Below are 26,870 nucleotides of genomic sequence, written 5' to 3' on the forward strand. Positions count from 1 at the left end.
CATTTGCGTATTTGAGTGTGTGGAGAGAAAGCTATACGCACATACGCGCGTGCATACACACCGGAGACAAAGAAAAAGAAAGAGAGGGCAGATCAACTCCTTGGTCGCACTCCCCTTCACCTTTTTTGCTCGGCCCAGAACTGAGTCGTGATACAAGTGAACACTTCATCTGGTTGGCCTCGTGTTTGATGAGGTGCCCCTCCTTCAGCACGAAGGGTTCAAGGGGGTTCAAATCCCTGCCTCAGCTCCAGACTTCTGTTGGCCGCACCTCTTATTAAAAAGTCAGATACACCGTTGGCGTCACCACTGTCAGAGCGGCGCACAGAGTGAATCCATTACGGGTGTATATTCAGACCCCGGCTGCATTTCTGACACAAGAGTTGGAAGACGTGTGTTTAGAGTAGTTGCAAAGTGCTGATGCTTGCAGTGATGTATAAACATATGGCAACAGCATATACCCTCTCACTCACACACACACACACACACACACACATACACACACCGTGAACACAAACTCACTTCTTGACAAGCTGCCTTTTTTTCCCCCCCCTCGCACCTTCTTTTATTTCATTTCTTCATTCTTATTATTTCTTACCATTTCCTGTCCATCATTTTCTGCACCTGCTCATTATCCTCCCTTATTACCTTTCCCCACTGTCTCCCCATCTCCTGACCTGCTCGGTAAACTTGTTAGGCCTCCAAAGTGTCAGTGTCTAGATGGAGAGGAACCTATTCCGTCAAACTCGCAGGTTCAAAGACATACTGAGAATTTCTTTATAGGAAGGGTTGGCATAAAGTTCCAAGGAGCACGTAATCATACACACTGCGTTCACAAACACACACTCACTTATTCTCTCTCACTCTGTCGTCTGCTCTACTCTTCCTCTTTTTTTTTTTGTTGCTTTAACCCTCTTCTCATATTTTTTGGCCACTCCTCCCTTTGTCCCCCCCCCACTCACTCTCACTTGAGCATCCTTTTCTTTCGCTCTCTTTTCCTCCCTCTCCCTCTCCCTGTCTCTCCTCTCCTGTCTCTGAGTTAAGTTTAGCAGATGCAGCTGATGGCAGCATCATCCTGGAGCACCTGTCAGCTGTCTGCCTTCATCACGGCTCCTCTGCTGCCACAGGGGCCACGGGGAAGTAAACCTGAAGACAGTCGCTACTATCAACAGCTGCATCTTATTATCTTAAACACCAGTGCCAGTCAATTTCCACCAGAGATGCGTGCATTTATTTATTTATTTTTGGTGCATGCTGCCTCCTCTTCATACTCATTGCTCCTCAGGATTCAGAAGCTCAGCTGTTAAATGTGAGCAATTATAATCGAGCAGAGAGGGAGGCGAAGGTTGGAGAAAGAGAGGCAGAGTTTATCTACCCTGTGACAGAGAAGAGGAGGGAGAGGAGGCAGTAGGCATAAGTTGTCAAAGTGTTTTTGGCAGTTGTGGATTATGTTTTTGACTGACTGTTACTGTAACTTAGTTCAATACCTGTCACATGTCTAACTGGCAGCTGGGTCATTCAGTCTGTGCTTTGTTAACGCAATACTTCTGAATACTAGAGGCAGTATACTGCAACACCTTATTGATACTGAGATTCTCTGTCCAGCTAACGCCACAGCTCCCTATTTCAGTTAAACTGTGGACTCCATTTTGTGTATAATGGATTCACAATGTTTTTAAAAAAACGTACATGAACAAACTGTCCTTTTTTTCCCTTTTACACAAAAGATATCTTGTGAAAATGTACTCAAATTCAATATAAAACATATACAGCATTAGATGCTGAATTGAATGGAAAATGAAAGCTAATGCATTTCAACCAGCTCTCCTACATCTGGTGATATCCTATGGTTAAGTTCATCAAAGTAAATAAGATTTTGATGACAAAACATCTAGTTCTTGTAGATTTCTTTGTTCACCTGTGATTAGCTTTCAGCTATGGCTCAGGAGGTAGAGCAGGTTGTCCACTAATTAGAAGGTTGACGATTTGATCCCCGGCTCCTCCAGTCCGCATGTCTAAGTGTCCTTGGGAAAGATACTGAACCCCATATTGCTCCCGATGGCTGTGCCATTGGTGAGTGTGTGTATAAATGGGTGAATGAGCATTAGAAACATTGTAAAGCGATATATCGCTTCTGATGAGAAGGCACCTTGCATGGCAGCCTCTGCCATCGATGTATGAATGTGTGTGTGAATGGGTGAATGTTGGCATGTGTTGTAAAGCACTTTGAGTGGTTGGTAGACAGGAAAAGCGCATATAAATGCAGTCACTTTACTATTTAGTATTATTTTCAATGATCATTCTCAGTGCCTTTCTTACTAGTTTATCTATTCTGTCTCCTTACATTTACTATACATGTTGCGTGACATTGAAATTTAGCAATAGAATTTTTTTTTTCATTCCATAAAACTTGCTACCAATGAGGATGCATTTATTCAAGCACAAATTGTTGTTGGAAAGTGTTTGGCTAATCATCTCACTCATTCCCTCTCAAATCATCTCTAGAGTGTCAGGGAGCTCAAATGTTTCTTTCCTAATAATGGGATCATTTAGCAATATGTTTTTGGGATGAGCTAAACTGAGTGATAAATTGCCATATTACATACTTTTCAGTAAATTCAGTGTTTTGACAACCTGGTAAAGGAGTACCAGGTTGAGCCCAAAAAGACAGACAGATTAACCCAATTATCTAATCTATATATTTATAAGTAAAAAAAGAAAAAGTGAATGCATTTTTGTTCATTTACACTTAACATTTACAGCTATGGCAGGTATGTTAGGTCAAATTTAAATTAGGAAGCAGCTCTGTAAGATTTCACAGAAGTGCATGCCATTGCAGTGCAGAGTCACTTTGTAGATCTTTAATTTTAATGACCAAAAAAAAAACAATGGCAAAAAATATGAAATAAGGCCCAACTTTTCAACAAATAAAATTTTCTGTTCCTCTTTTACAGAGGGACACAATACATCTAGCCATAAAGATGAGGTTGAAGGACATTTGAACTGAATGCTGGAACAGGTGAGTTTATAATGTCCCCTTGCTCAAGGACTCTTTGAGGCTGTTTACTCTTAGTTTTAAAATGCGTTTCGGTGATCCGAATAGAAGTGGACAGCTGACAGACATTGCCATTCACACCTGTGTCTATCATGTGTCTCCAAGGTGTTCAGCTGACCACTTGTGTTCAGATTCTGTTACTGCCTACGTCACTTCCACTAGATGGTCAAGGGGCCCCGCGCACAGTTATGTCAGTCTGTTGCCACAGGCGCCAGATCTGTTTTACATGGGCTAGCTAGGAAAACAAAAATGTTTAAAGAACTAATATACATGTCCAGGCTATTCCAACTGTTGAGATTGGCAGGGCAAAGTCAAGTGGGCGCGCTGTCACCAAAACAACTACCATGTCCTGCATCGATGACGTATTTTCCCGTTATGTCCTTGTCGGGGACGCATCAGGACGCATTAGCGTTTACACTACAAAAGATATGTGGTAAATGCGTCCCAGACCCAGACCACCTCAGCAATTGGTTTGAGTGATTGGATCACAATGCATCTTGGTGGTCATTTATACTTGTATTTAGTGCTGTCCACATAAATGGGGTCTTTCACAACAATAGAACCTGAATGTGACCCTCAAATTGCAAGACAAAAACTGTTCATAAATCACCTTCAATTGCTTGGACACTATAATAATGATAAGCAACATGCCAGGTACTCAATGACCTGCAGTAAAACCAGCTATAATCCCAAATCAACATTTATGGAAGCTTCTGTTATGCATCTAAAACAATATATTTCAAAACCACAAGGCTGAGGTAATCAGTCATGATCAGTATGTTGCACTGTGGGAGAGGAGTGAACCAAAACTACAGCAAGTGCAGAAACAGTGTAGTAAACCATTACTGAGCCGCCATTACCGATCGAAGTCTGTTTGCCTGTACACACTTCATAATGAATGCATCTCATAAATCCTCCCTAAACGATTCCTCCTTAAATGATTCCCACAGCTCTGACTGTCTGCTCAGTGGAGGGCGCTCATGGATCAAACCATTAACAGGAAACTAGGCCGGGGTGAAGAGCGGAGGGCAACAAGCTCAGGCCCCAGATCATCACCCCGCCCCAAACCACCAACCTCTACAAACCTAATGGAAAGCAAACAGACAGACAATTTCTTTCAATTAGCCCAAACTGGCCGGCCCAATAAATTTTAGTTTGTTCCTCAAGACGTAAGGGCCCTGTAGCATGTCCTGCTGAAAATGAAGACTAATGGGGTATTGTGGAGCTGCTGAGTGCTTGATTTTGTGCCACTATACCACTGCCACTCGCCCGCTCTTTTTTTTCCCCCCCATTTCTCCCCCATCGCCTTCCCTCCTTCCTTGAGCTAACTGGAATCAGTGCTGACCAGGCACAACATGTTTAATACATTTATTCACGACTTGGATTCATTTTCTGTTTTAAGCATTATTCCTGAGTAGTTAGGCGGAGCTATTCATCACAGCTTGACAACAGCTGTGAACGCAACCATCGTTCACCCTCGGTGTCAGCTGAAGTGACGGCCCGCAGAGTAAGACTCAGCCACTCGACTGCCTCCTGAGTTAGCTTCAGTTTTTTTTTGTTTTTTTTTTTGAATATACTGTGTTTTTTATGGGAATTCAGAGCTATAATTAAAACTGATTTTTTTGTTGGGGTTGTTCAAAAAGGGCAGGTGAGTAGTTAAATATTCTTAAGAGCCCTATTTTTCTGTGTCACTGTTAAGTGGTGGAAGAAGTATTCAGATCCTTTACTCATAAAAGTAACAATAACACACTGTAAAATACTACTACATTAGTAGAAGTATTAGTATAAGAATGTAGTTTGAGTATCAAAAATAAAAGTACGCACTGTGCAAAAAATGGCCCACAAGTGTTATATTATTAAACATTATATTATTATTATTGATGCATTCATGTGTAAGTAACATTTCACTGTTGTAGTTGTTGTAATTATGTATCTATTATGTTTACAACAAATATATTTTTAAAGATGATTACAGGTTTTGTATGTAAAATCATTATCTTAAAATAAACTAGTATCTGCAGTTGTAGTGAAAATGTATAAGTATGTAGCCTGAAATTTGAAAACTCAAGTGAAGTTCCTCAAAAATGCAGTACTTGAGCAAATGTACTCATTATTTTCAAGTGAGATGAAATAAACATTAAGAAAAAAAAAATACTGGTGGATGCCATTCTTTTCTTTGCAAAGAACGGACATAACAGCAATGCCAATAATAACAATAAAGATGAATAATTTGAGGTATATTTGCCATCAAATGCTGATGTATGGGAGATCCTCAGGCCACCGCTGGTTGATGAGGGAAGAAACAAAGTTGCTTTGTCATACAGAGAAATATTAACTACAAGTGAACGGGGGGCAAGAAGACATTGATTTTACAATTCAGGACTCAATCAAAGAGAATTATGGATGGCAATAGCACTGTGATTTGCCTGTGCTGCTCATTAAACTTAACATCCACAGTGTACGTCTCCCCCTCTGGCAATGTAGGAATAAGATTTACAGGGGTAGGTTAAATACAGTTCAATACTTGAGAGGTGAAGTCACATGATGGTTAATAAAGGTGGGTGAGCTACAAGAGGTAGTCGGATAGAATGTGGGGTAAAAAATAAAAAATAAAAAGGAAGAGGGAGGAGAGAGGAAGAGGAAGTGGAAGGGAGGAGAAGGGAAAAGGAAAGGAGGATGTACACAAATGGAGAGACGGAGGGGGAGAGCGAAAGAGAAACTCCATTATTATAGCCTGAACAGATAAACTATGCATCAAAGCGTAGCGTTTATTGAAAAACCATTTTTATGTGTGCTTTGAGGGCATGAAAATGAGAATGTTCAAACACATCAATACAGCACTGCAGCAGCCAATGTATTTTTTTTTTTTACTTTTTTTTTCTCTTCCTCTTCTTTTCCCCAAGATTCCCAATCAGATCTTGTGGCTCCCTGCAGGCTTTTAAGCCAGCCACAAATGGTGTGACTGCCAGACTGACAAACACGCAATCACTCAGAGTGAAGAGGAAAAAAAAAAACAACAAAAAAAAAAAACACAGCTTCTCCTATCACAAAAGCCCTTTTAATAAGCCCATGAAAAAGAGCAAGTAATCCTTTGTAATGATTTCATTAAAGGCCCTCATCACACCTGGAGATAATTCCATTATGATCGTGGCAATAAAATGAGGTTTTCATCAAGACCCGCAGACAGACGGAGGAAAAGCTATTATTCCTCTCACATTCAGATATGACGTTTCCTCTAATATTATGATATTAGGCTATTTGGCAGAATTTATGACACTCAAGTCAATCCATAATGCTTGTAAAGAGTTTCCCCACTGACAAAACCACACATTTTTAATGTGCCTCATACTGAACCTGTGTGTGGGGGGGGGGGGTATTTGTGGTGTCTGAAATCACACAAAATAAAGAACAGTATTTGTTGGTACCTAATATTACTGCAAGAAAAAGGTTTTCAAATTATAATGCTGGGTGGAGAGAAAAGAAAACAATCTGATCAGTTTGTTTGGTTTCTTCTGTTCTCCACCTCCATCACTTTTCACCTGTTTTTGCCTCGCCTTAATACACCTACAGCAGGTGTTAAACGCATCCCGTTGCTGAATTTGCAAACAAATGCAGCACCTGTAAAACTAAAGAGGTGTAAAGCGCTTCTCTTTACAAGTATGAATTCATTTTTCAGTGCTTTATTACATTTTCATAAGTTGAAGTTTCATTTAAATTCTTTTGCCACTTTTGATGAGCAGAATAAGCTGAAAACAACATTAACATATTATCACCTTAGAAAGCTGTTGTGGCAAACATGTTAGCAAGCACTTGCTTATTTACACATCCAGCAGAGACAGAGCACCACTACAATTAATTTTTACTGGAACAAGCCCAGTATCTCATTTTAGTAGAGACTGCAATTTTCTTGACCGATTCCAATTTCCATTTTTTTTTAAGTCTAACCTCCGAATTCCGATTTTCTTTCATTCTAAGAACTATAATTGACAACATACACAAACATTTTTGTAACTTTTCTTTAATGGAAAACGCAATTGTATGTTCATGATTAAACATTGATCATATAAAACATGAACACAGTATTTGGTTTTCTAACTACATTAGGAATTTTTAAGTTCATTGAAGTCAATTCAAAGTAAAAATACTGATCAAATATTTGTCAGTGGTACAGATAAACCTTGATGGGCACCAGAAAGTAGTTTCCCACCCTATTTTCACCTACATTTTGTAATTTCCTAATTATTATCTTTTTTTTAGTGTCGTCAAATTAAATTAAATTATATAGCAAATATCCATTCATGTAATTTTAATAGTGATTTGTAGCACTCAACGGGTGTACAGTTTTTTCACTCTGCTCTGGTCACCATATCTAGATTAATAATATTTATCAGCTGTATTAATTCAAATTTACTATTTTATATTTTTCCCTACAGATTGAAACACACAGCAGGATTCATGTCAGTGTGTCAGATAATGAGAAAGAGGTTAAATTAAATATAATATATACAAAAACATCAGCAGTATTAGAAGCAGAGCCTCATCTCAGTTGATTTTCAATAAAGCATTGATTTCAGACTTTACCTTAAAAAGGTAAAATCACCTGGTTTCCGGTAAACTGTGTGTAAACAGCTGAACGTGTCCAAGTGTGTAAACTCTGTTATATATAAAGCTATTTTGGGCTGGACCAATTCACCATCTGTCTCATCTTAGGCGGACCCAGGATGGTCCAGGTGTGGCCTGTGTTCAGGCCGCTGTCTGAGCCCTGCCTGTTAGTGGTCGTGATGACGGTGTGCGACATGTTGCTGGTAAATAAAACAGGTAAATTAATGTTTAAACAAGTTAAAAACTACAAAAGACGTGCTGTAACGTTACCAGTCGATGGTGAGTCTCTGCTGCAGTTCATATCATTTTGTTTTCGTGTGTGTGTGAGTGGCTGTGACGTTACTGTCTGTGCCGCTGTGTGTGTGACGTGAATCATCGTGCAGCACGTGTGTAAATTTGACTGGCGAAAAATCGGATGTACAGTAATGTTCATAATAATAGCAGTGTGTTTAAAAAGGTGAGTAAACCTTAAAATGCTTCAAATAAATTGTATTTTAATGAACAGAAATGCATTGGGGACACGACACATTCTATTTCAAAGCAAGAAAATTGGAAAAAGCAATTGAATTTGATAAAATTTTACAGAAAGTCAAGAAATATAATGTTCAAAAAAATAGCAGTGTTGACATCTTTCTTTGCAAACTCAAAAATGTACTGTATAAACTAAGAAATGCTTGAAGATTCAACTTTCCTGAGAATCATAAACTAATATTTAGTTGCATAACCACGGTTTCTGATAACTGCTTCACATCTGTGGTACATGGAGTCGACCAACTTCTGGCACCAGTCAACAGGTATTGCAGCCCAGGACAATTGTACTACATTCCACAGTTCCTCTGCATTTCTTGGTTTTGCCTCATGAACAGCATTTTTTATGTCAGCCCACAAGTTTTCTATGGGATTAAGGTCCGGGGATTGTGCTGGCCACTCCATTACTTGAATTCTGTTTGTCTGGAACCATGATTGTGCTCACTTGCTGGTGTGTTTGGGGTCATTGTCTTGTTGAAACGCCCATTTCAAGGGTATTTCCTCTTCAGCATACGCAACATGACTTCTTCCAGTATTCTGATGTACTCAAACTGATCCATGATCCCTGGTATGCAATAAATAGGACCAACACCATAGTACGAGAAACATCGCCATATCATGATGCTTGCACCACCATGCTTCACTGTCTTCACGGTGTACTGTGGCTTGAATTCAGTGTTTGCAGGACGTCTGACAAACTGTCTGTGGCCCTTAGACCCAAAAAGAACAATCTTACTCTCATCAGTCCACAAAATATTACGCCATTTCTTTTTAGGCCAGTCAATGTGTTCTTCGGCAAATTGTAACTGCTTCAGCACATGTATTTTTTTTTAACAATGGGACTTTGCGGGGGCTTCTTGCTGGTAGCTTGGCTTCACATAGACGTCGTCTGATTGTTACAGTACTCACAGGCAATCTTAGATCTTCTTTGATCCTCCTGGAGCTGATCATTGGCTGAGCCTTTGCCATGTTGGTTATTCTCCGATCCATTAGAATAGTCGTTTTTCTTTTTCTTCCTCGCCTTTCTGGTTTTGGCTGCCATTTTAAAGCGTTTGATATCATTTTAGCCGAACAGCCTATCATTTTCTACACTTCTTTATAGGTTTTCCCCTCTTTTATTAATTTCTTAATCAAAGAAAGCTCTTCTTCTGAACAGTTCTGTTTTTCAAAGACAAATGCGCAGCCAGCATATGCAGCGTCAGTTGCCTTGATCCTTAAATAAGGGCCACCTGTTTAACACCTATTTTTTTCACATAATCAATGACCTCACTAATTGAACTCGGTACTGCTATTTTTTTGAACACGCCCCTTTCAGTAAATGATTCAGTTTCACAGAATCAGCAGCATGCACGTCATGCCTGTTGGGTCTGTTGGTTTTCTATACCTTTACTAAACCTTCTAGAAACTTACTTGCAGTTGAAATTCTAACAAAAACGGTGATTTATCTTGCTAGTGATGTGGGACTGCTATTATTTTGAACACAACTGTATGAGACTGATCAGGGCCGGTTACCAGTCATGGCCGACCAGCTGAAAATCGGATGTTTTTGATAGATCAGTGCATCTCTGCATTTTAGCTCTGTTTTGGTCCCTACCAACCAAAAAAAAAGTCTCTTTAGCTAATAATAATAATCAGACTAATCTGCCAGCTGTTTTCTGTTTGGAAGGGATGTTATTTTGCCCTAACCAGTAAGTAAAAAGTGAGGAATCTGTCCTGACAACATAATTTTCAGTTGATATGGAAGCTGAGTAAAAGTCAAAAGATGAGTAAATATTTGACTTAAAGTCACAGTGAAATGGAAGTTAGGGCATTGTCAAACCTATATTTTGTTATGTTTCTTGTCATGCAGCAATAAATTCAAGCAAACCAAATTAAGTTACTGCCAAAACAAACCAAACATTTCCAGTAAAGCATTACTGCTTCATAATAAAAGCTTTTAAATGACTAAATAATGCCAGACTTTTATTGTGAGGAATTTACAGGATATGAAACGTGTGCCTCACCGAATCAGCAGAGCTTCGTTAGTGGTGCTAATAACTGGTCGACACAACAAGATATGGAGAAATTTTGAGCTATTTGTGCTGTGGATCAGTTAGAAATAATGCAGGGAGGACTAGTACAAGCAGAAACAGCCACAGTGATGATGATGTTTGATGAAGAGCTGCAGACAACCAGCACACCTCCAACAGGTAAACAACTTATTTTACTTTGCAGTGCTGTGTAATGGAAAAACACTCACAGCGTGCCAGCCGGACCTGAGTCATGGCTCAGTGTGACTACCCCCAAAACAATGGAAAACTGCCATAATGTTAGCAGAGAGGAGCAGTGAGCAGATGACCATATAAAAAAAATCCATCACAAGCCGACATCGGCTCGGGCTGAAAGTAAAAAAAAATGTTGGAAACCAAGTGTTCAGAGCAGTCTGAGGCCTGTGCTTTTTGCTCACAGGGATTACTTCTATATATGTTTACCTCATTATTTGACACTTTGGCCATGTTTAACATGAACATCCGACATTGTAACATTATATATATATATTTGACTGAAAATAAGGAAAATAGGTCCACTTTATGAGATTTTACATCTATAAACCAACCTCGCTTCTGAAAACTCACTACACCTAAGGCTTTCTTGTAACCTTTATTTATTGATTTATTTATATTTGTTTTTAATGTTATATATGTGGTCATGTATGTGTATTTGGCATTTTATTCAGTCCTTTGTTCCTTTTATGCCTGCACTTGTAAAGCCCCTTGTAATTGCTGATTTTGGTAAGTGCTATACAGATAAACTTTTATTATTACTACTACTACTACTACTACCACAAAAATCTGTGATACAGACAGAGATTCAAAGGTCTGGAATATGGACAGTTTGTTGCAGGTAATACACAGTGGGTTTATTAATAATTAACAGTGGGTTTGTGACTACAAGCGACATCTTTCACATTATACACATTTGATCCACTGTTAATAATAAAATATTGATTGGTGCAGCTTTAAACAAATTCACACAAATACAAAGCAGTTATTGGGCTATGAATTGAAAAGAAAAGTAACTCACACAGGAAACACACATAATAATTTAATATTACTGTGATGAGACAATATTCAGATATTCCAGTTATATTTTTGCTGAGGCCTGGATAAACATAAACCTACAGAAAATCAGGTCTAACCTACAAAACATTATATAGAGAGTGGGACAAAGAGAAAAAGAGAAAGAGGAAAGGTGGGGAAAGAGAGTTTTATTACAAAGTGTACCAAAAACAGAACCTCAGCATTGCCACCATCCTGTCAGCTGGCAGTGCAGAGGTACAGTATCGGGGTCTCTACAGAAGTTATATTATTATTACAAAAATTCCAGTACGGCAAAGAAAATGTGACAAAGGAGGAATGGTGAGGATACTGTGTGCTGTCTGGAGGAATTGGAAGCTATGTGTTTTTGGCATTCATGTCACAGCCCTTTTGAAAAATGCATCAAAGCAATTGCAGAACTCATGGGACTGGGTTTGGGCACACAAAGTCGTGACCATCATCCAAACCTCAGTGGTGAGGATGGAGGGGAGCTGCTGATTATAGTGGAGTGTTTGAAATGTGCTACTGTGCCACTTAATAATAAAAAACAAGCGCCCTGCCAGACCATGGTAACACAGATTCCTGTAATTTCTGTGGATGTGCCTGTTTAGATGTAAAATGTGTGTATGCATGTGCTTGCCGTGCTACTGTGTATAGAAACAATTTGTAAGTGGCGGCGGCTGGTATTTTTCATGCCTCTTGAAAAACTTGGAAACAGATTGTGTTGTTTTTTATGCTTAGATTCACACATGGCTATTAGATGAAATGCCTTCTGCTTTAAGAACAGCTCTCTCCTCCACCTTCTGCTTGTAGAAATCGTAAATAACGATGGCCACAGTCTAACTATGACTTTCTTGCATGTGCACTGAGTGTAAGGAATTGAAATGAGATCACTCACAGATGGATAATTCCCCACAGATGTCGTACCCTCCACTCTTCTTCTGCTTTATAATTCTTGGCCAAGACTCTTATAAAAAGAAAAAGAAGTTAATCTCTCTGTGTGGTTAAAGAAGCAATGCTCATGCTGTTATACGACAACAGCTACTACTAGTACTTTTACTCTGTTTCTTGTGGACCAACATACAATGTTCCCTGTGAAGACAAATCCCATTTTAAGGTGATTATAATGAGGACTTTTTAAAGGTAGAAACCAATATTGATATTTGATCCCATAATGATATCTCAGCGATATTCCTTAGGGCTGCAACTAATGACTATTTTCATTATAGATTAATATGGTGAATATTTTCTCAAACAATCAAGTGTTTTTCTTTTTAAAAAAATGACAAATAAAAACCAAAGACTAATAAAAAAGAAAATAAGGTTTCCCAGAACTCCGTGTGTCAAATTGCTTGTCTTGTCCAACTAACAAAGAAGCATCCAGTAAATGTTTGGCAATTTTGCTCGGAAATGGACAAATGATCAATCGATCATCAAAATAGGTGATTCATATTCTGTCAGTAAAATAATTGATGAATCAACAAATTTTCATTTTATCTTTGGCATTCCTGTACAGCAACTATTTGTTATTACTGGCTGACATCTACGCCAAAACTGATCTATCTGAAATAAGCTAAAATCAGTACATAATATCAGCCATGCTGATGCATCAGTAGGGCTCAAATTATAACAAACAGGTTCTTGCTGGACACTAAGTCATATCATACTCCTCAGACCATCACATCTCACTAACCTGGTCTGGTGGTCTATTTAAAAGGTCTTCATGCTCACATTTGCCCTCTACACTCACTGCTGTAACTCCTGCTGCTGTTGATGAAGCCATACTGCTCTGCTTTGTTCCTATAAGTCCTGCAGTCTTTGTTTCTATGGTAAACCGACTGAGGGATTTTGAAATGCTTCCTTTGTTTTATTTGTTATGTTACTGTTCCATAAAGTAATTCAAACAAGCTGCCATAAGGCGTTGTACATATCCATATCCCTCTCCTATACATGTCCATTGCCACATGTATATTCTGTATCCAATACAGTCACGTAGTCATGGAAAGATGTAAAAACGGGTCTGTAGCTATCACGCTCAGTGCAAGGTTATTGACTTCATACTAAACTTGAATAAAACATGAAAAGTGAGATACAACAGTGTTCATTCCAAAGAACAAGTTTTGCATTTGGGAAATGTGTTCAGTTATAGTTTTTTTCCCCAAAGATTATATACTGTAAACCTTAATATAACGTATATATACACACACACCCATATATGTTTCTCCACTTTGTCTATCATTGGGGAGACTGACAGTTGCAAGATCTTCACAGCTAAACTTTGTTACTTGACACAGAAATTGACTGCAGCTTTATCACATGCAGCACCTGATGTTATAAGTGAAATAAAAAACACCTCAGAGTACATTTCTCCAGATAGATTGTGTTCCTGCAGTGAGAGGAAAAGGGAAGAAGTACGCCTTTGGGGTCCTTGCAGGAAGGTGACACCACAACACTGAATACACAGAAAATTACGAACATTTACACACAAAGGAGTTTTAAATACGAGCTTTGAGACAAAGAAGTTGCAACTTGAGGAACAGTTCAACATTTTGGGAAACAGTAAGCAGCCAGTTAGCTTAACTCAGCACAAAGACTGGAAACACATTATATATTGCTCAATATATGAAATGACAGTGGCCTTAAACCTGCAGTGTGGAACTTTGACATATAAATGAATGTCCATCACATTCAAGCCCTTGCCAAACGAGTTCAAACATTGCTGATTACACCTATGACGGCCAGATAAATCTCTCTGTATGTCACAGTATACAGAGTTTTTAAATCTCATGTCGGAAGGGACATTCCCACATCGGCTCTTTGAATGCACACTCAGAGACTTCTGCCGCCCAAGCTAGCTAACCTCTGGTTAGCCCTCTGCTAACTTGATAATAAATAATTGAATCCTGTGACTCTTCTACACTTTCGAAATGTTTTCAGACCAAATGGATCAAATTCTGATAGTTAAATGGGTAGCGACGGAGAAAGCTATGGCGTAGATTGTGACGTAAGTACGTGTTTACAGTGTTTTTGTAATTACTCTCACGGCCAGAAGGGAGAGACAAAAGTCCCGCACTCCAGCTTTAACATTAACAAAAAACTAAAATCCAACAATGGTCATCACATTTTAATTCAAATATTGCAAAGTCCTGAGTGGTACACATGACATCACATTTTCCAGCTCACCCACTTCAAACCAGCAAGAGGAGCATAGACAAAAACAGAACAGGCAGAAATCGCTCATTGGAAATAACCCAAATGGTTCAAATTCTGCAGAAAAAAAAGTGTGTTCATGACGGACTTCATTGCTGATGGTAATATTTTTATGTGCTGTGTGGCCTACAATTTAATAGCGGCACCCCTGGTCCTCTGTCCAATAACTGAGGTGGAAATAGAGGTCAAGATTCAAAATAAATACTGTCACAGTCAATCTCTGTACGATCATAAGCCACAAATACAGAGAGAAAAATCAGTAACACAGCCATCTATTATTTGGAAGCTATCCTGGTGGGATCACATGTTGAGGTCACCACTCATTTGTACAGGGAGGCAAACAGCCTCAGAGTTTGGATAAGGCTCCTGCATTCCCTGAATGTGTCAGACTTGTGTTGCTGAGGGGGACGCATGACTACTTACCACTCTCTGAGGAATGAAAGAAAAGCTTGTTGAAAATGTATAGTTCTGAGTGGGTGTGTCGGCTTATGCGGTGGTTATCTGGGATACATCAGGTTACATGTGCACACACACAGACACACCGGTATCACAAGTGTTGGTTATATGTGGGGGGGTGCCGATGTGAAACTGTAGCGGGGCAAATAAACTGTGGCAGCCTGCCATAGTTTAATACATTAATGGGAAACCCAACACATTGTTCTCTAGATGTTGCCTTGAAGTGTGTTTAAATGTGCCATTCTGCTCACATATTTTGGCTTGGTATATGGTGCAAATGATGACCGTAATTATGAAGAAATGCCAATTCTGCTGATGGTCCATTTTGGATAGCTATCCTGGAAGAGAAGCAAACTCTCTTTTCTTCCACATGGCTTTTGTTGATACATTCTGGTCTGCTTGAAATTTTGCTGTGTGAAACCAAAGTGAACCAAAGAGAAAATGCAACAAAGTAGCGACTCATCCACTGATTCGGACCAAAGCAACTGAACTATGGGTGTGAAAATGCCTTAAGCTGCTAAATGCTCCACATAGTTCAGCAGCTAGTCACTAATTTTGTCCATCTGGACAGCTGCATATTACGCCCAAAAATGAGGTATTAGGGCAGTGAGAGCGAAACAAAACAGTAAAGTTTCAGGCCGGAAAACCAAAACAATGAGCTGGAAGATGTGGTCATTGGATCCATTGTTAATATCAAAATATTGATCAGTGCACCTTTAAAAAAAGATTATCCAGCTACAAAGCAGGGATTATGAGATTCATTTAAAAGGGAATCACAAAAGGAAAACACAGACAGAATTATTATAAAATAAGACAAAAACATACATTATAAAAATACTGATTGTATTTGCTCTAAGTATGAAACAAAGATGTAAAGTTACATGTTGTTTGTGTATATGCAGTATGCAAGTAGAAGGAATTTTCATTTTTTAGATGCAAAAATTACAGTTGTGAAACTCTACAGCTGACAGTGACGACACAAAATGACGATGATTTGTATGTGCCCAAAATCTCAATTTGCAGCTCACTATGGAGTACTCTACTACATGAGGAGTTGTGAATGAGCAAACAAGGGATGGATTTTGGACACAGCCCGTGTGTGTATGTGTGTGTGTGTGTGTGTGTGTCCCTGTAGGCCCATCCTACTCTATTCATTCTCACAGAGAAAGTCTTATTAAAGCAATTCTTCCTCTTAGGTGCAATATCCAAACAGATTTGGATATTGCACTCTGCTTCTTTTAAACACTTGGCTGACAATCTGTTAGGGGGAACAATGGACGAGACTGATGAGGAAGGGGGAGCGCGTATTGACTTTTTCTCTCTCCTCTTTCGTCTTAATGCATCTCATTCCCCCCCATCCTCTTTTGTTGAACACCTTTCCTTCCCCATCAGCCTTCATCAATCTCTCTATCCTTGCTGGGTGACAAATTGCACCCATTACCTTTGTCATGTGGTATACAGAAATAGCATTCTTTCCACTGACAAACGTCAGGTAAAACAACTTATGGTGACTCACAAGACTGCAGGATGAAGGCACTGTGGCATAAATCACCCCTAAACATTGGACAACTTTCATACAGTAAACAGAAGTTAAAAAGTTGGGGAAATGCATGCACATGCCGGATAAGGCAGGTTGTACAAACTGAGCCTCTTCACATGGGTGAAGGATTTATTATCCTCATTGTACTCTAAGATAAATATTTATCTCAAAGGCTGCTGCAGATAACGTTTGGTCTTATGAAGTAAGACTTTTGTATACTCATCACAAACCTCTCTTACTTTTTTAAGTGTGGTTTGCTCCTACAAGTTTTCCAAGTAAGATTCACCAAACTCTCTCAACTGCAAAACCTTGTTACGAATCGCTTGTTTCAACCTGATGAATGCCACCTGTTCATGAGTAGATACACGTTTGAGATTTCATAATTGGCAGCATCATTTCCCAAAAATAAATTACATAAATTATTGTAAGTGTCCAGAGGTCTGGACCACTCAAAAAGTTTGTCTGTATTCTTAAATCATTGTGTAGTATGTGCCTCATCTGTTCGTACAACCGTCTCTTGCATGAGGCCCAGTGTGTTTAGTATTTGGTCAGTAAGATAGTTTAACAGACTAAACTTATTAAGGGGAATCGTTTTATTTCTCTACTTCCTCAATCACCTTGTGGGCAACATTTCCTTATTCTTGTCAAAAGATGACAGGCAAATGTGAACAAAGTTTAAGTTGTGGTTTAAAAACCAACAACCACTTGGCTTCACTCATCCACTTAAGCATGATAAATAGTGAGAACACAACAGGTATCTTAAGTAAGGAATAGTAATGACCTGTGCATTTTCCTGGCATAGCATTATAGTGTTAATTACATTAGGTCACAAAGTGCTGCACAAAGAACCTGAAAGGTCTGCAGGCGCTGCATCACTGACCAATCAATTGCCATTATTATGCCTGGGAAGGTCTTGACCCCAGGGACACGTTGGATGCTGCCATTACTTATCACATCTTTACACAGAACAAGTTGCGCTGCATAAGCAGCACTGTTTAATGACCACTGAAGGCAGCTTTTCAAGTTTTAAGGTGATGACTATCCATGAAAACAGTGGCTTGTAATTTTATAAATGACAGACGTTGAAAAAAAATATGGATGTAGTCACTGTGACGTCATCCATTGCTTTGTGGACTGCCATTCTTAAGCCTTGAGTTTGGCAATTTGACCATCACCATCTTTGATTTTTGGAGCCAGAAGTGACCACATTTGGATGAGAGGGTAGAGCTAACCCTAGCGCTAGCTGCTAACTTGGTCAACACCAGTTAGCACAGTGCATTTACAGTCCAAGTGTGATAATGCTAATGCTAGCAAAAAAACGGCTTAAAACCATTAAAACAAATGTACTCAATGTAAAAATTGAACAGCCGACTCCCTAAAGGGTCTTTCAGTAGAACCAAACCAAAATGTTACAATTAACTTTCACAAACTGAAAACACACTGTGAAATAGTTGCAGCTATGCCTATACTCTGTGAATCTGGGTTACTTACGCCATGGTTACGTTACATAATCAACATCATTGCCGTGGTAGCGACTTGTCAAATCACAAGGTAGCCATGCCCCTGCTTTATCGTCTATTTTACTTAAAATGGGACCATAATATACCAAATGAATATCATGCTGTATTGAAGAAGACTTGAAACTAGGGATTGAGCCCATAAGCCCATAAAAGAAACTGTCTACTGAGGTAATACATCAAGTCAGAAGTAGGGTCATTTTCTCATAGACTTCCATACAATTGGACTTCTTTTTGCAACCAGGAGAGTCGCCTCCTGCTGGCCATTAGAAAGTATTCAGGTTTAAGGCACTTCCACACTGGCTTCACTTTTCATACAGGGCTACCCGCTTGATAAATGCCAATATAACATAAAACAGTCCAACACAATGGCTGCCCTGTGGGAGTGAGGTCTACACATGAAGCTATTACAGGAGCAGGCTGCACTACCGCTGCACAACCTCCAGAAGGAATTGTTTGGAAAAATGTCTTTTCTATTTGTTGTGTCAGTAAAAATCTGGTAGTTTTGTTGTTGTATAACAAAACACTTTAGGACACCGAGTACTCAATGAGCCTCAGTGGAATAATACAGTGTCCTCAACAGATGTGATTATCAGGATTAGGACAGTCTCTCTCTCCCTCTTTCCCCTGACCCTCTCATTCGTCCAATGGGAGGGAGGGAGAGGGACAGAGGGAGGGGGGGGGGATTGGCAACAGTTTTCACTGTGCTGGCCAACATACTGTACTTCAGCACACAAACAGCTCTTTCTATAAATCCGAGACATTCAAATGGACATTTTCATCAAACTTTAGCTTTCCACTTTGTTTTCGTCACATTTTTGTTTGGTGGATGTTTTAGCTTCCTTCTTGGAAGATCAGTAAAGATGATTAAGATCATGTTTCAACACGCGAAGAAACATCCCGGGGTAGGTTGCATTATTTTCATAACTACTGAGATTTGCGATTATTTTTATGTTTAATATCAAGCTTTAATTTCCATATAGTGATGTATACACAAGGCCTAATTTATTCTGTTTTTTGTTAATGTTCACGTTTGTGAATACGTTTTCTGGGAAGTTGGGTATTGGTTTATTAAATTGTAGATCATCAATTCACTGAATTCACTAAATGACGAGGAAGACTTCACTACCAATTAAAATAAATTTACTGTACACTGTACAGTATATGCCCAGAAGGTTCACATGTGCAGTATACACACATGGACATACAGTAGTAGACATGAATTATGCATAATTCTACAAGTGCCTCCAAAAAGCAAATTTTCAAAGAAATATATTACATCATCTCAGTTGTTTACAATAATCACTGTGACCGCACATAATTATTTTGTACTAGTGGAATATTAATTTCCTATATTTTCCTTTGCAACTATCATCATAAAATGAAGAAAGAAAGAAAAAGAAACACACAGAAGCTGTCTGTGCTTGTTTTTTTCCTGTTGCCTGAGAGTTATGCTGTGGGTGACCCAAATTTGTGGATTGACGGGGTTGGCTTGGCAGTGCACCAAAAAAGTAATAAGGGCAGCAACAGTATCGAACCCAAGCGAGTATAAAACACTTCCTATATCGGTCAGGCTGAATGGTAAAAGGTGAAACACTCACTTGCAGGGCACAAAATAAAGATATCAGCACTGGGGAGAGGACAGCTCCCTATTCACAGGCCTATCTTCATCACTCGCTTGGTGTGTGTGCTTGTGTGTGTGATCAAAGCTGACCTGCTTCTCTGTGTTTGTGTGCACACGGCTCTACGTGTTTGCTTGAGTAATCGAAGCTGAGCATCTGCACTCGTGTGTGTCTGTGTGGGCGTGCCAGTACAAATTTAGTGTGCACTATGAACTTCGAACATACTTGGAGAAGAATTCAGCAAACATAAAATCCATCCTGGAAGAGCACACACATAGATAACTAGTGCTGAAATAGTTAGCTGGCTAATTGATTAGTTGATGAAATTAACTGAAAACAATTCAGCTAGTTGGTTAATTTTATGAAGCAAAAACACTAGTCATTAGTTCTAGCTTCTCAAATGTGAGCATTAACTGCTCTTTTTTCAAATGTAATATCTTGAGGTTTTGGACGGCTGGTCGAACAAAACAAGAGGCCTTTCTCAATACAGAGCACGACAAGTTCGAACTTGTATTCTTGGGAAATTTAACTTGACATGTTGAACTCAGGAGTCCAAAACTCCCGATGACGGTAGGATGTAGTATGCTCAACTTGAAAGTGGAACAACAGTGTTCTTGCTGACATCACTAGCTCATGTGGGCTCTGCTGATTACACTTCAACAAAGCTACAAGATAATCTCATCTGAAAGGTTTTTTGTAGCGTTGAACTGTGCTGTCCTGGAGTTAAGTCAACAGATATACCGGTCATCCTCAATAAATTGTACATGTACAACAAAGTGACGTTCAATATGATACACTACACTGCCTCTGTTTGTTTTTATTCACATATATTTATTGTATACACTTTTTACTGAAGTGTGGCATGATCTGAACATATATTTGTAGCCAAAAGGACACAGTGGGAACATTATTGTACAACTACCTAATAAAAAAAACACAAACCCAAAATTTACCTTCAGCCAAGCCAATTTGGAAGCAACAAGCATTATATTTTGTTGCTAAAACCTCAATTTATCTTACAAAAGTTATTAAATCTGAATTATTATTTTCTCACCCGAAAATATCTCAAAACTTAAATGGTGACAGTTGTAGAACTAAAATCGTAAAAGTTGCGAGTCTGGCTAATATCCTCCGTCATGCTGCTGGTTGATGTGAAATGCATGCTGGGATACTTACATGTCCACCCCAAGTTCACACAAGTCAGCTCTCAAAGCGTCCTCGAAAAAAAAAAATCCCTCACAACAATGACAGTAATCATTAGTTGCAGTCCTGATGACAACATTTAAAAATCTTTACAATATTGATATAATACTACTGTGCAACTCTGACTCTGAGTTGTTAAACAGTTGTGTACTGAGTAGTCTGGGGGTGGATCTATTCTTTATTTCTCTACCATAGCTTTAGGGTAGTGAATATCAACGTTTTATAACCAGTCTCCTAATCAACAACAAGGCAAGTGGCAATGCAATCAGACAGAAGACAGATGTCTAGATACAGCTGAATAGAGACATCCGTCAGTTCAACCCGATCAAACTGTCATCTCTCTACAGCTTGACTAGATCTGAGTGGGCTAAGAACAGCTGTTCGCCAGTGGTGTGACTCTCTCTCTGTCTAATATGTAGACTATCACCTAACAAAATAGACAGGAAATGTATGGCGGTGCAGTGTTGATGAATAGATGCTGCGTGGTGAGAAGACTGTCGCCCCTAAGCTTTGCATGTTTAAGATGACATATCACATTATTCCCCTGTCCCCCTAATGCGCTTTTCTATTTTAATTCCTGTCATCGTCACCGCTCAGAACATCAAATAAGTGTGTCTGTGTGTGCAAATACTCCTTTCACTGTGTTTGAGTGTGCAGACTTAGCTCAATTACATGCATACATGTGCGTGTATATGCGTGTGTGTGTGCGTGATGCTGTCGCTCAGTCTGACAGGTATAGTGTTGAGGTGGAGAGGCTGGCACACACAGAGATGCGCCCGCTCTCTTCCAGCGCGTCCTTGCCCGTTCAACCCAGGCTGACAGTGAGCTGCCTCACACATGGCCTGGGCCTCATGCATATGGAGGAGGGCAGGAAGAGGAAAAACAGGAATAACAACTACCTGTGTATGTGTGTGCATGTGTGTGTGTGTGTGTGTGTCTGTGTATTTCACACAGGTGTATGTTCACAGTACATATCAAAGCCAACCACTTGATAGAATATGTTTGTTTACCTTTGTACGCCTCTAAGGTCTGGGACTAACACATTCCTCCTCTCTCCTCTCTCAGTTAATCCCTCAGTTTGTCTTCTTGACTGTGGGCATGACAGGGGCCGCCTGCTACCTGATCCGTCTGGCAAGAGGGCCTCATGTCACGTAAGTTTGTCTGTTTGTCTAGACTGTTAACCATTGTAGCAACCTACACCTTGTTTTTGATACTGTGTGATTTTACAGTGTTTTCCCATTATTGTCAGCTGAATCCAAACCTTGGGTACACAAGTGCAGCTCTGTTGTTTTTCATGTTTGTGGTGCTTTTTGTGGTTCACATAGGACCCAAAAATCATTTATTCAAAATGCACTTTACAGCCAAACTATGTGTATACGAGGGGGGATCCAAAATTCCTGGAATTGTTAAATTACAAGACAATATCAAATCATTATAAATCTTTTAGAAGCACCTTTCTAATCCCCTTCAAAGTATTCTCCTTGTGATGCACTTATCTCAGTACTTCTCCTGTTCCTGGAAACATTTTCTGTCATTTGTCAGTTTTTGTCACTGCACCCAGAGCCTCCTGTGTTTTTCTCCTGGTTTTCTTCCATGGTGGCAAAGCTTCTACCAATTTTAGTCTCACCAAGCTGTAGGCATACACTACCTAGCAGCAAATCTGATAACTACACCCTACTCCTCTGCTATCATTGGCTTCTGGGAACTTTTGGGTCCCCCCTTTGTAAGTATAAATCTTTAACACTATGTGTAAGTTTTATGTTTTTATTCTATGCGTAATGTATGAGCCACGTCAAACACAATTTTCCATTACCTTGGGATGGACAATAAAGTTTTTCTGATTCTGAAAGCTTGAGTATGATTTGAAATTTTTCAAACTGCCACTAGAGTTTGGTTGCGATATCAGGCTCCATTTTGGATCTGGGCCCAGGTTGGCAATAATATACAGACACAGACACACAGCTAGGCTTGGAGACAAATAAATCTCTTATAGAATCTTATCTCTCAGTCCCTCCAGGATTTTGCAGCTTTTTTGTGATTATTGCAGCCAAAGATGTTTGATTTTGCAGCGGCTTTTCTCAAAAATTGCAATGCAGTTTTATGTGCTCTTATTATGGGGATTGGGAAAAATTGCAAGCAAAGTGATAAATGCCATTTTTTAAAAAATACTACCGATGAGGAGTCATACGTTATCACTTCCTTCGATAAAAAGCATACTGCATATCACAGAAACAACTATATTTCAGTGCTAATTTTTAAAATTTATTTTCTGAACATGAGAACCATGGGCTCAAAATTATATAAAAAAGAGTTCCATTTATAAGCCTTTATTAAATAAACTTTCACCTCAACATTAGCACCAAATAAAATCAGTGAATAATGCCATTAAAATAAATCCATTGACATAAATATATAGTTTCATTTCCAAAGTGCCCATTTTTATGTTTGAGGTCAATTATGTCCATCTTTGCTGTCTGAACAATGCATCAACTTGTATTCTTCTAACTGAATGCAAACCGCATTTGGGAACATCTGGTAGTTGTTTTGCTCAGTCTATGGCATCATTTTTGTTGGCAGGTGAGATTTGTCCATCTTCCACCTGAATGTGCGCCTGTATGCGTGCTGCAATGACGTAAATTACCACTACACGAAACGTGACAATTGGTCTAAATCACAAGTAGTCGCTTCATTTGGCCATTTCATGTGGAAACATTGCGGTAATTTAGCAAAATTGCAAGCTTTTGCAAATATTTTGGAGATTTCATGAATTTGCATCAATTATTCGGATCGCAAAATCCCAATTTCCTGGAGGAACTGATCTCTGATCTCTCTCTTTCTTATTGGCAAAGACCAATGTACAAAACATTAAGGTAGCAGGCTCCTCATTTTTATCTAGCACTGTCTCTTTCACTGTAAGAAATAACTAGCGTCACCAGCAGCAACTTCTTTTGACTATATCTTAGTAACGTACATTTTGTAAGTGACTTGCCCACAGGCCAAAACCATAAAAAAGTCAGTCTATTGTCTAATTAATGTGCTTTGAAAACCATTATCTGTACTCAGCCAAAAATCATTTGTAACTATGTATTCAGACAAAACGAAAGCGATAGCACAAGTGCTGTACATGCAAATTTGACCGGGGCAGCACAAATTGACACAAAGACTAGACGTAAGACATATTTCAACTCAAAAAATTCAAGCTCGCAAGTGGACTGCGATTTTGTTGTTAAGAAGGATCTGATCAGCTTAACAGTTCTGAATTGGGATGACCAGTTTTGGAAAAATTGAAAATATAGGCCATACCTTAATCTGACACCTGAGTGTCAGATTAAGACTGAAAAAAGTGTTTTTCCCCCCTTTCATGTTATTTATAATTTGAATTGCTTACAAATGTTTAAAAAGATTTGGATTCAATATAAGTGAATTTGACACTGGATTTAGATTTGATGAAATTTCATGGAACACCAACCCAAACAGCCACCCACGCAGCACTGATTTTTTTTATAACCACATAAAAATCATCTTAAATTAAAATTTACAACAAAAGCAGCTGGCTGTAATAAATTGTGAAGCTGTAATTCATTCAGTACCAAAAAAACTGACCAACCCTGCTGAACTCAGTGACTACTCACATACAGTAAATGTGCACTGTTCGTGTCCTATTTTGGGCCACACAGAGCCACTTGTTCTGAGGGTCAGCCATAAAGCCTGACCTCATCACCAGCTGGTGATGAGTGCTGTGGTCAGTGGCTGACTCTCTCTCAGACAGTGTTTGTGGTAATGGAGGGAGAGAGGGAGACATACTCGCTCTGCCATCAGTCTTTCTGTCTCTTTGTTTGTGCTTTGGCGGCGTGACGTGCTGACGGAGGGAGGGAGGGAGGGAGGAGGGATGGACAGTTGCGGTGGAGCACTGTGAAATCCAGACTTTGGTTAATGAACAGAGGAGTGCTGCCAAGTCACTGGGCTGATTTCACCTCATCTCATAATCACCTCTCTCTTTCTCCAACTTGTCTCTCCATCTAGTATCGACATATTTATCTCTTTTTGTCTCTGTCCTTCTGTTCCTCTGTGTCTTCTTTTTCCTCCTTTTTGTTTACTTCTTGGTCTGTTTCTCTTTTTCTTTGCATCTGCTCTTTATGTTGTTCTTCCCTCCATCATGCATGCCTCTCTCATTCTCATGTTGTGTCTTTTTTTTCCCCCTTGCTCTCTGTTCTCCACACCCTGAATCTTTGCACATTTGCAGCTTCTGGGACAAGAAGAACAATCCAGAGCCCTGGAATAAGCTCGACCCAACCTACCAGTACAAGGTGACTATTCCCCAGTCACACACTGTACAACTGCTTGCCTGGTCACGAAAATTATATTATATAAAAAATTATCTAGACAAGAATGGCATCTTTTCACTGATCAACCAGTTCATATCACTGAAAATCTCAAAACCCCTCAAAATAGATTTAGACAAACCAATGCTGGCAAAGTAATGTCAGACCAACATGGCTGCCTTCTGGCTTTTTCAGATCTGTTCAAACTAAGAAAAACAAAATGTCTTTCAAAAACAAATTAATTCAGATGAAACTGGAGCTTTAAGTGGTCAGTAATAATTTGCAGTGCCTCTTGAACAAGGCCAGAGCCCCAGACAAACTAATGAAAATATTAACAACGCTGACCCAAAATAAAGCAGAAAAACAACCAACTGATGGGTCCCAGAAGAAGAGATCTGGATGATGTGTTTTTCAGAGAACAGAACGGTTTTTCTGAGGGTTTCAAGGCTGCGTTGCTTGCCAGTGGAATGAAAGTCGCTGCAGACAAAAGGTCAGGACACGGCATGTTTAATTCTCGATAGCAAGGCAAAGGTCTCAAATCGAAATTCCACTGAAGTCCAAACAATGATCGTAATGAGGAGGGGGGAAGCAGGAAAGAGAAGAGGGAGAAGGCGGGGAGCTGAGGATTTTAATGGCAGACCAATCAGGAAAAAATACATGGGTAGAAAATAATCTGTGCCACTGCAAAAATGTGTGTTTTTCATGGTTGGGGAGCTATGATATATGCTGAACACATGCATGCAGTTGCACAATATATTATCCATGACATATGCAAACTAAAAGCATCAGCAATACATAAATCTGGTGAATAAATGAGCAACAAAGAATCATGGAAAATTAACGTGTTTGTGTGAGAGCAAACATGTGCATATAAGTGTATGTCTATATTGGATCTATGAGGGGAAAAAAAAAAAAAAAAAAAAATCAGTTCACTCCCACTTCTTTTTTTTTTTTTTCCTCCACACGTTCTCCTAAAGACAGCACTGATGAATTTAATTTAAGCAAAACAGATTTAAATGTATTCCTCCTGCCCTCTGCAGTTTGTGGCCGTCAACGCCGACTACAAGAGCCTGAAGAAAGAGGGCCCTGACTTCTAAAGGTCCTCCAGCAACTCCAGGGGCACCAAGTTTGGCAGGACCTCCTGCTGTCGCCTCAATGATGTGAAACGTCTTCCTTTACGTTTCCTCAGTCTCACTTCATGCTCCTCTTATTTAACACTGTAACCTTGTGGACAAAAGTCTATTAAAGATCACAGGAGTCCAAAGGCTGTTTCTTCAGTGCATGATCATATATATATGTCCTATGCAAATAAACAATGTTTATATGTGTTATGCTGTTAGTTCTCTTGTATGAGCCCCTAAACTGGGAGGTCAAAGGTCGTAGTCTGTTACAGAAAAGTAAGGCTGAATCTAAATGTCCCAACTTCACTGCACTTGCCCATAATCCAATGTGGAAGTGATGATGTTTTATCAATAATTTAAAAAAAAGAATCATCATCATCATAATGATATGTACCATATTTACTTTTGATGACATTAGCTTTTTTCAGTTTTGTTGTATAAGTTTGCTGTAGTGAGGTTTGATAATGCACACACAGAATATTCACAGGGCCTACAGGCTTAATAACATGGATTTGTTTATTATAATCTGCTAAATTAACAGTTCCTGTAGGCCTAAAGGGAAATTGAACACGTCAGGGTACATACAACTGAAATCCCCGAGGGCTCAGTCCACAAGTCAA

The 26,870-nt window shown here is 39.3% G+C and overlaps 1 protein-coding gene and 1 long non-coding RNA gene across 2 annotated transcripts in view; one reads left to right on the forward strand and one right to left on the reverse strand.

Annotated features, from left to right (window-relative positions):
* LOC137181267 (uncharacterized) overlaps window positions 1–26,870 on the reverse strand; it is a 60,946-nt gene that overhangs the window by 21,730 nt on the left and 12,346 nt on the right. The window contains exon 2 of the long non-coding RNA XR_010928139.1: window positions 12,158–12,226. This is a non-coding gene — a long non-coding RNA (uncharacterized lncRNA). The remainder of the gene's footprint in view (window positions 1–12,157; window positions 12,227–26,870) is intronic.
* Window positions 18,702–26,393, forward strand: LOC137181265 (cytochrome c oxidase subunit NDUFA4). Its single transcript, XM_067586838.1, has 4 exons — window positions 18,702–18,887; window positions 21,873–21,958; window positions 25,051–25,114; window positions 26,170–26,393. Exons 1-4 carry the CDS (start codon window positions 18,846–18,848, stop codon window positions 26,224–26,226), a joined length of 249 nt encoding a protein of 82 aa, XP_067442939.1. The 5' UTR covers window positions 18,702–18,845; the 3' UTR covers window positions 26,227–26,393.

Source organism: Thunnus thynnus, chromosome 4 (genome assembly GCF_963924715.1).
Source record: "Thunnus thynnus chromosome 4, fThuThy2.1, whole genome shotgun sequence".
NCBI classification, from domain to species: Eukaryota; Metazoa; Chordata; class Actinopteri; order Scombriformes; family Scombridae; genus Thunnus; species Thunnus thynnus.

Bases quoted from the DNA above. Each gene is read 5' to 3' on its own strand.
- LOC137181265 (XM_067586838.1), top strand. From the start codon at position 18,846: ATGATTAAGATCATGTTTCAACACGCGAAGAAACATCCCGGG. The intron at 18,888-21,872 runs GTAGGTTGCATT...CTCCTCTCTCAG, and splicing joins ACGCGAAGAAACATCCCGGG to TTAATCCCTCAGTTTGTCTT. The intron at 21,959-25,050 runs GTAAGTTTGTCT...GCACATTTGCAG, and splicing joins GCAAGAGGGCCTCATGTCAC to CTTCTGGGACAAGAAGAACA.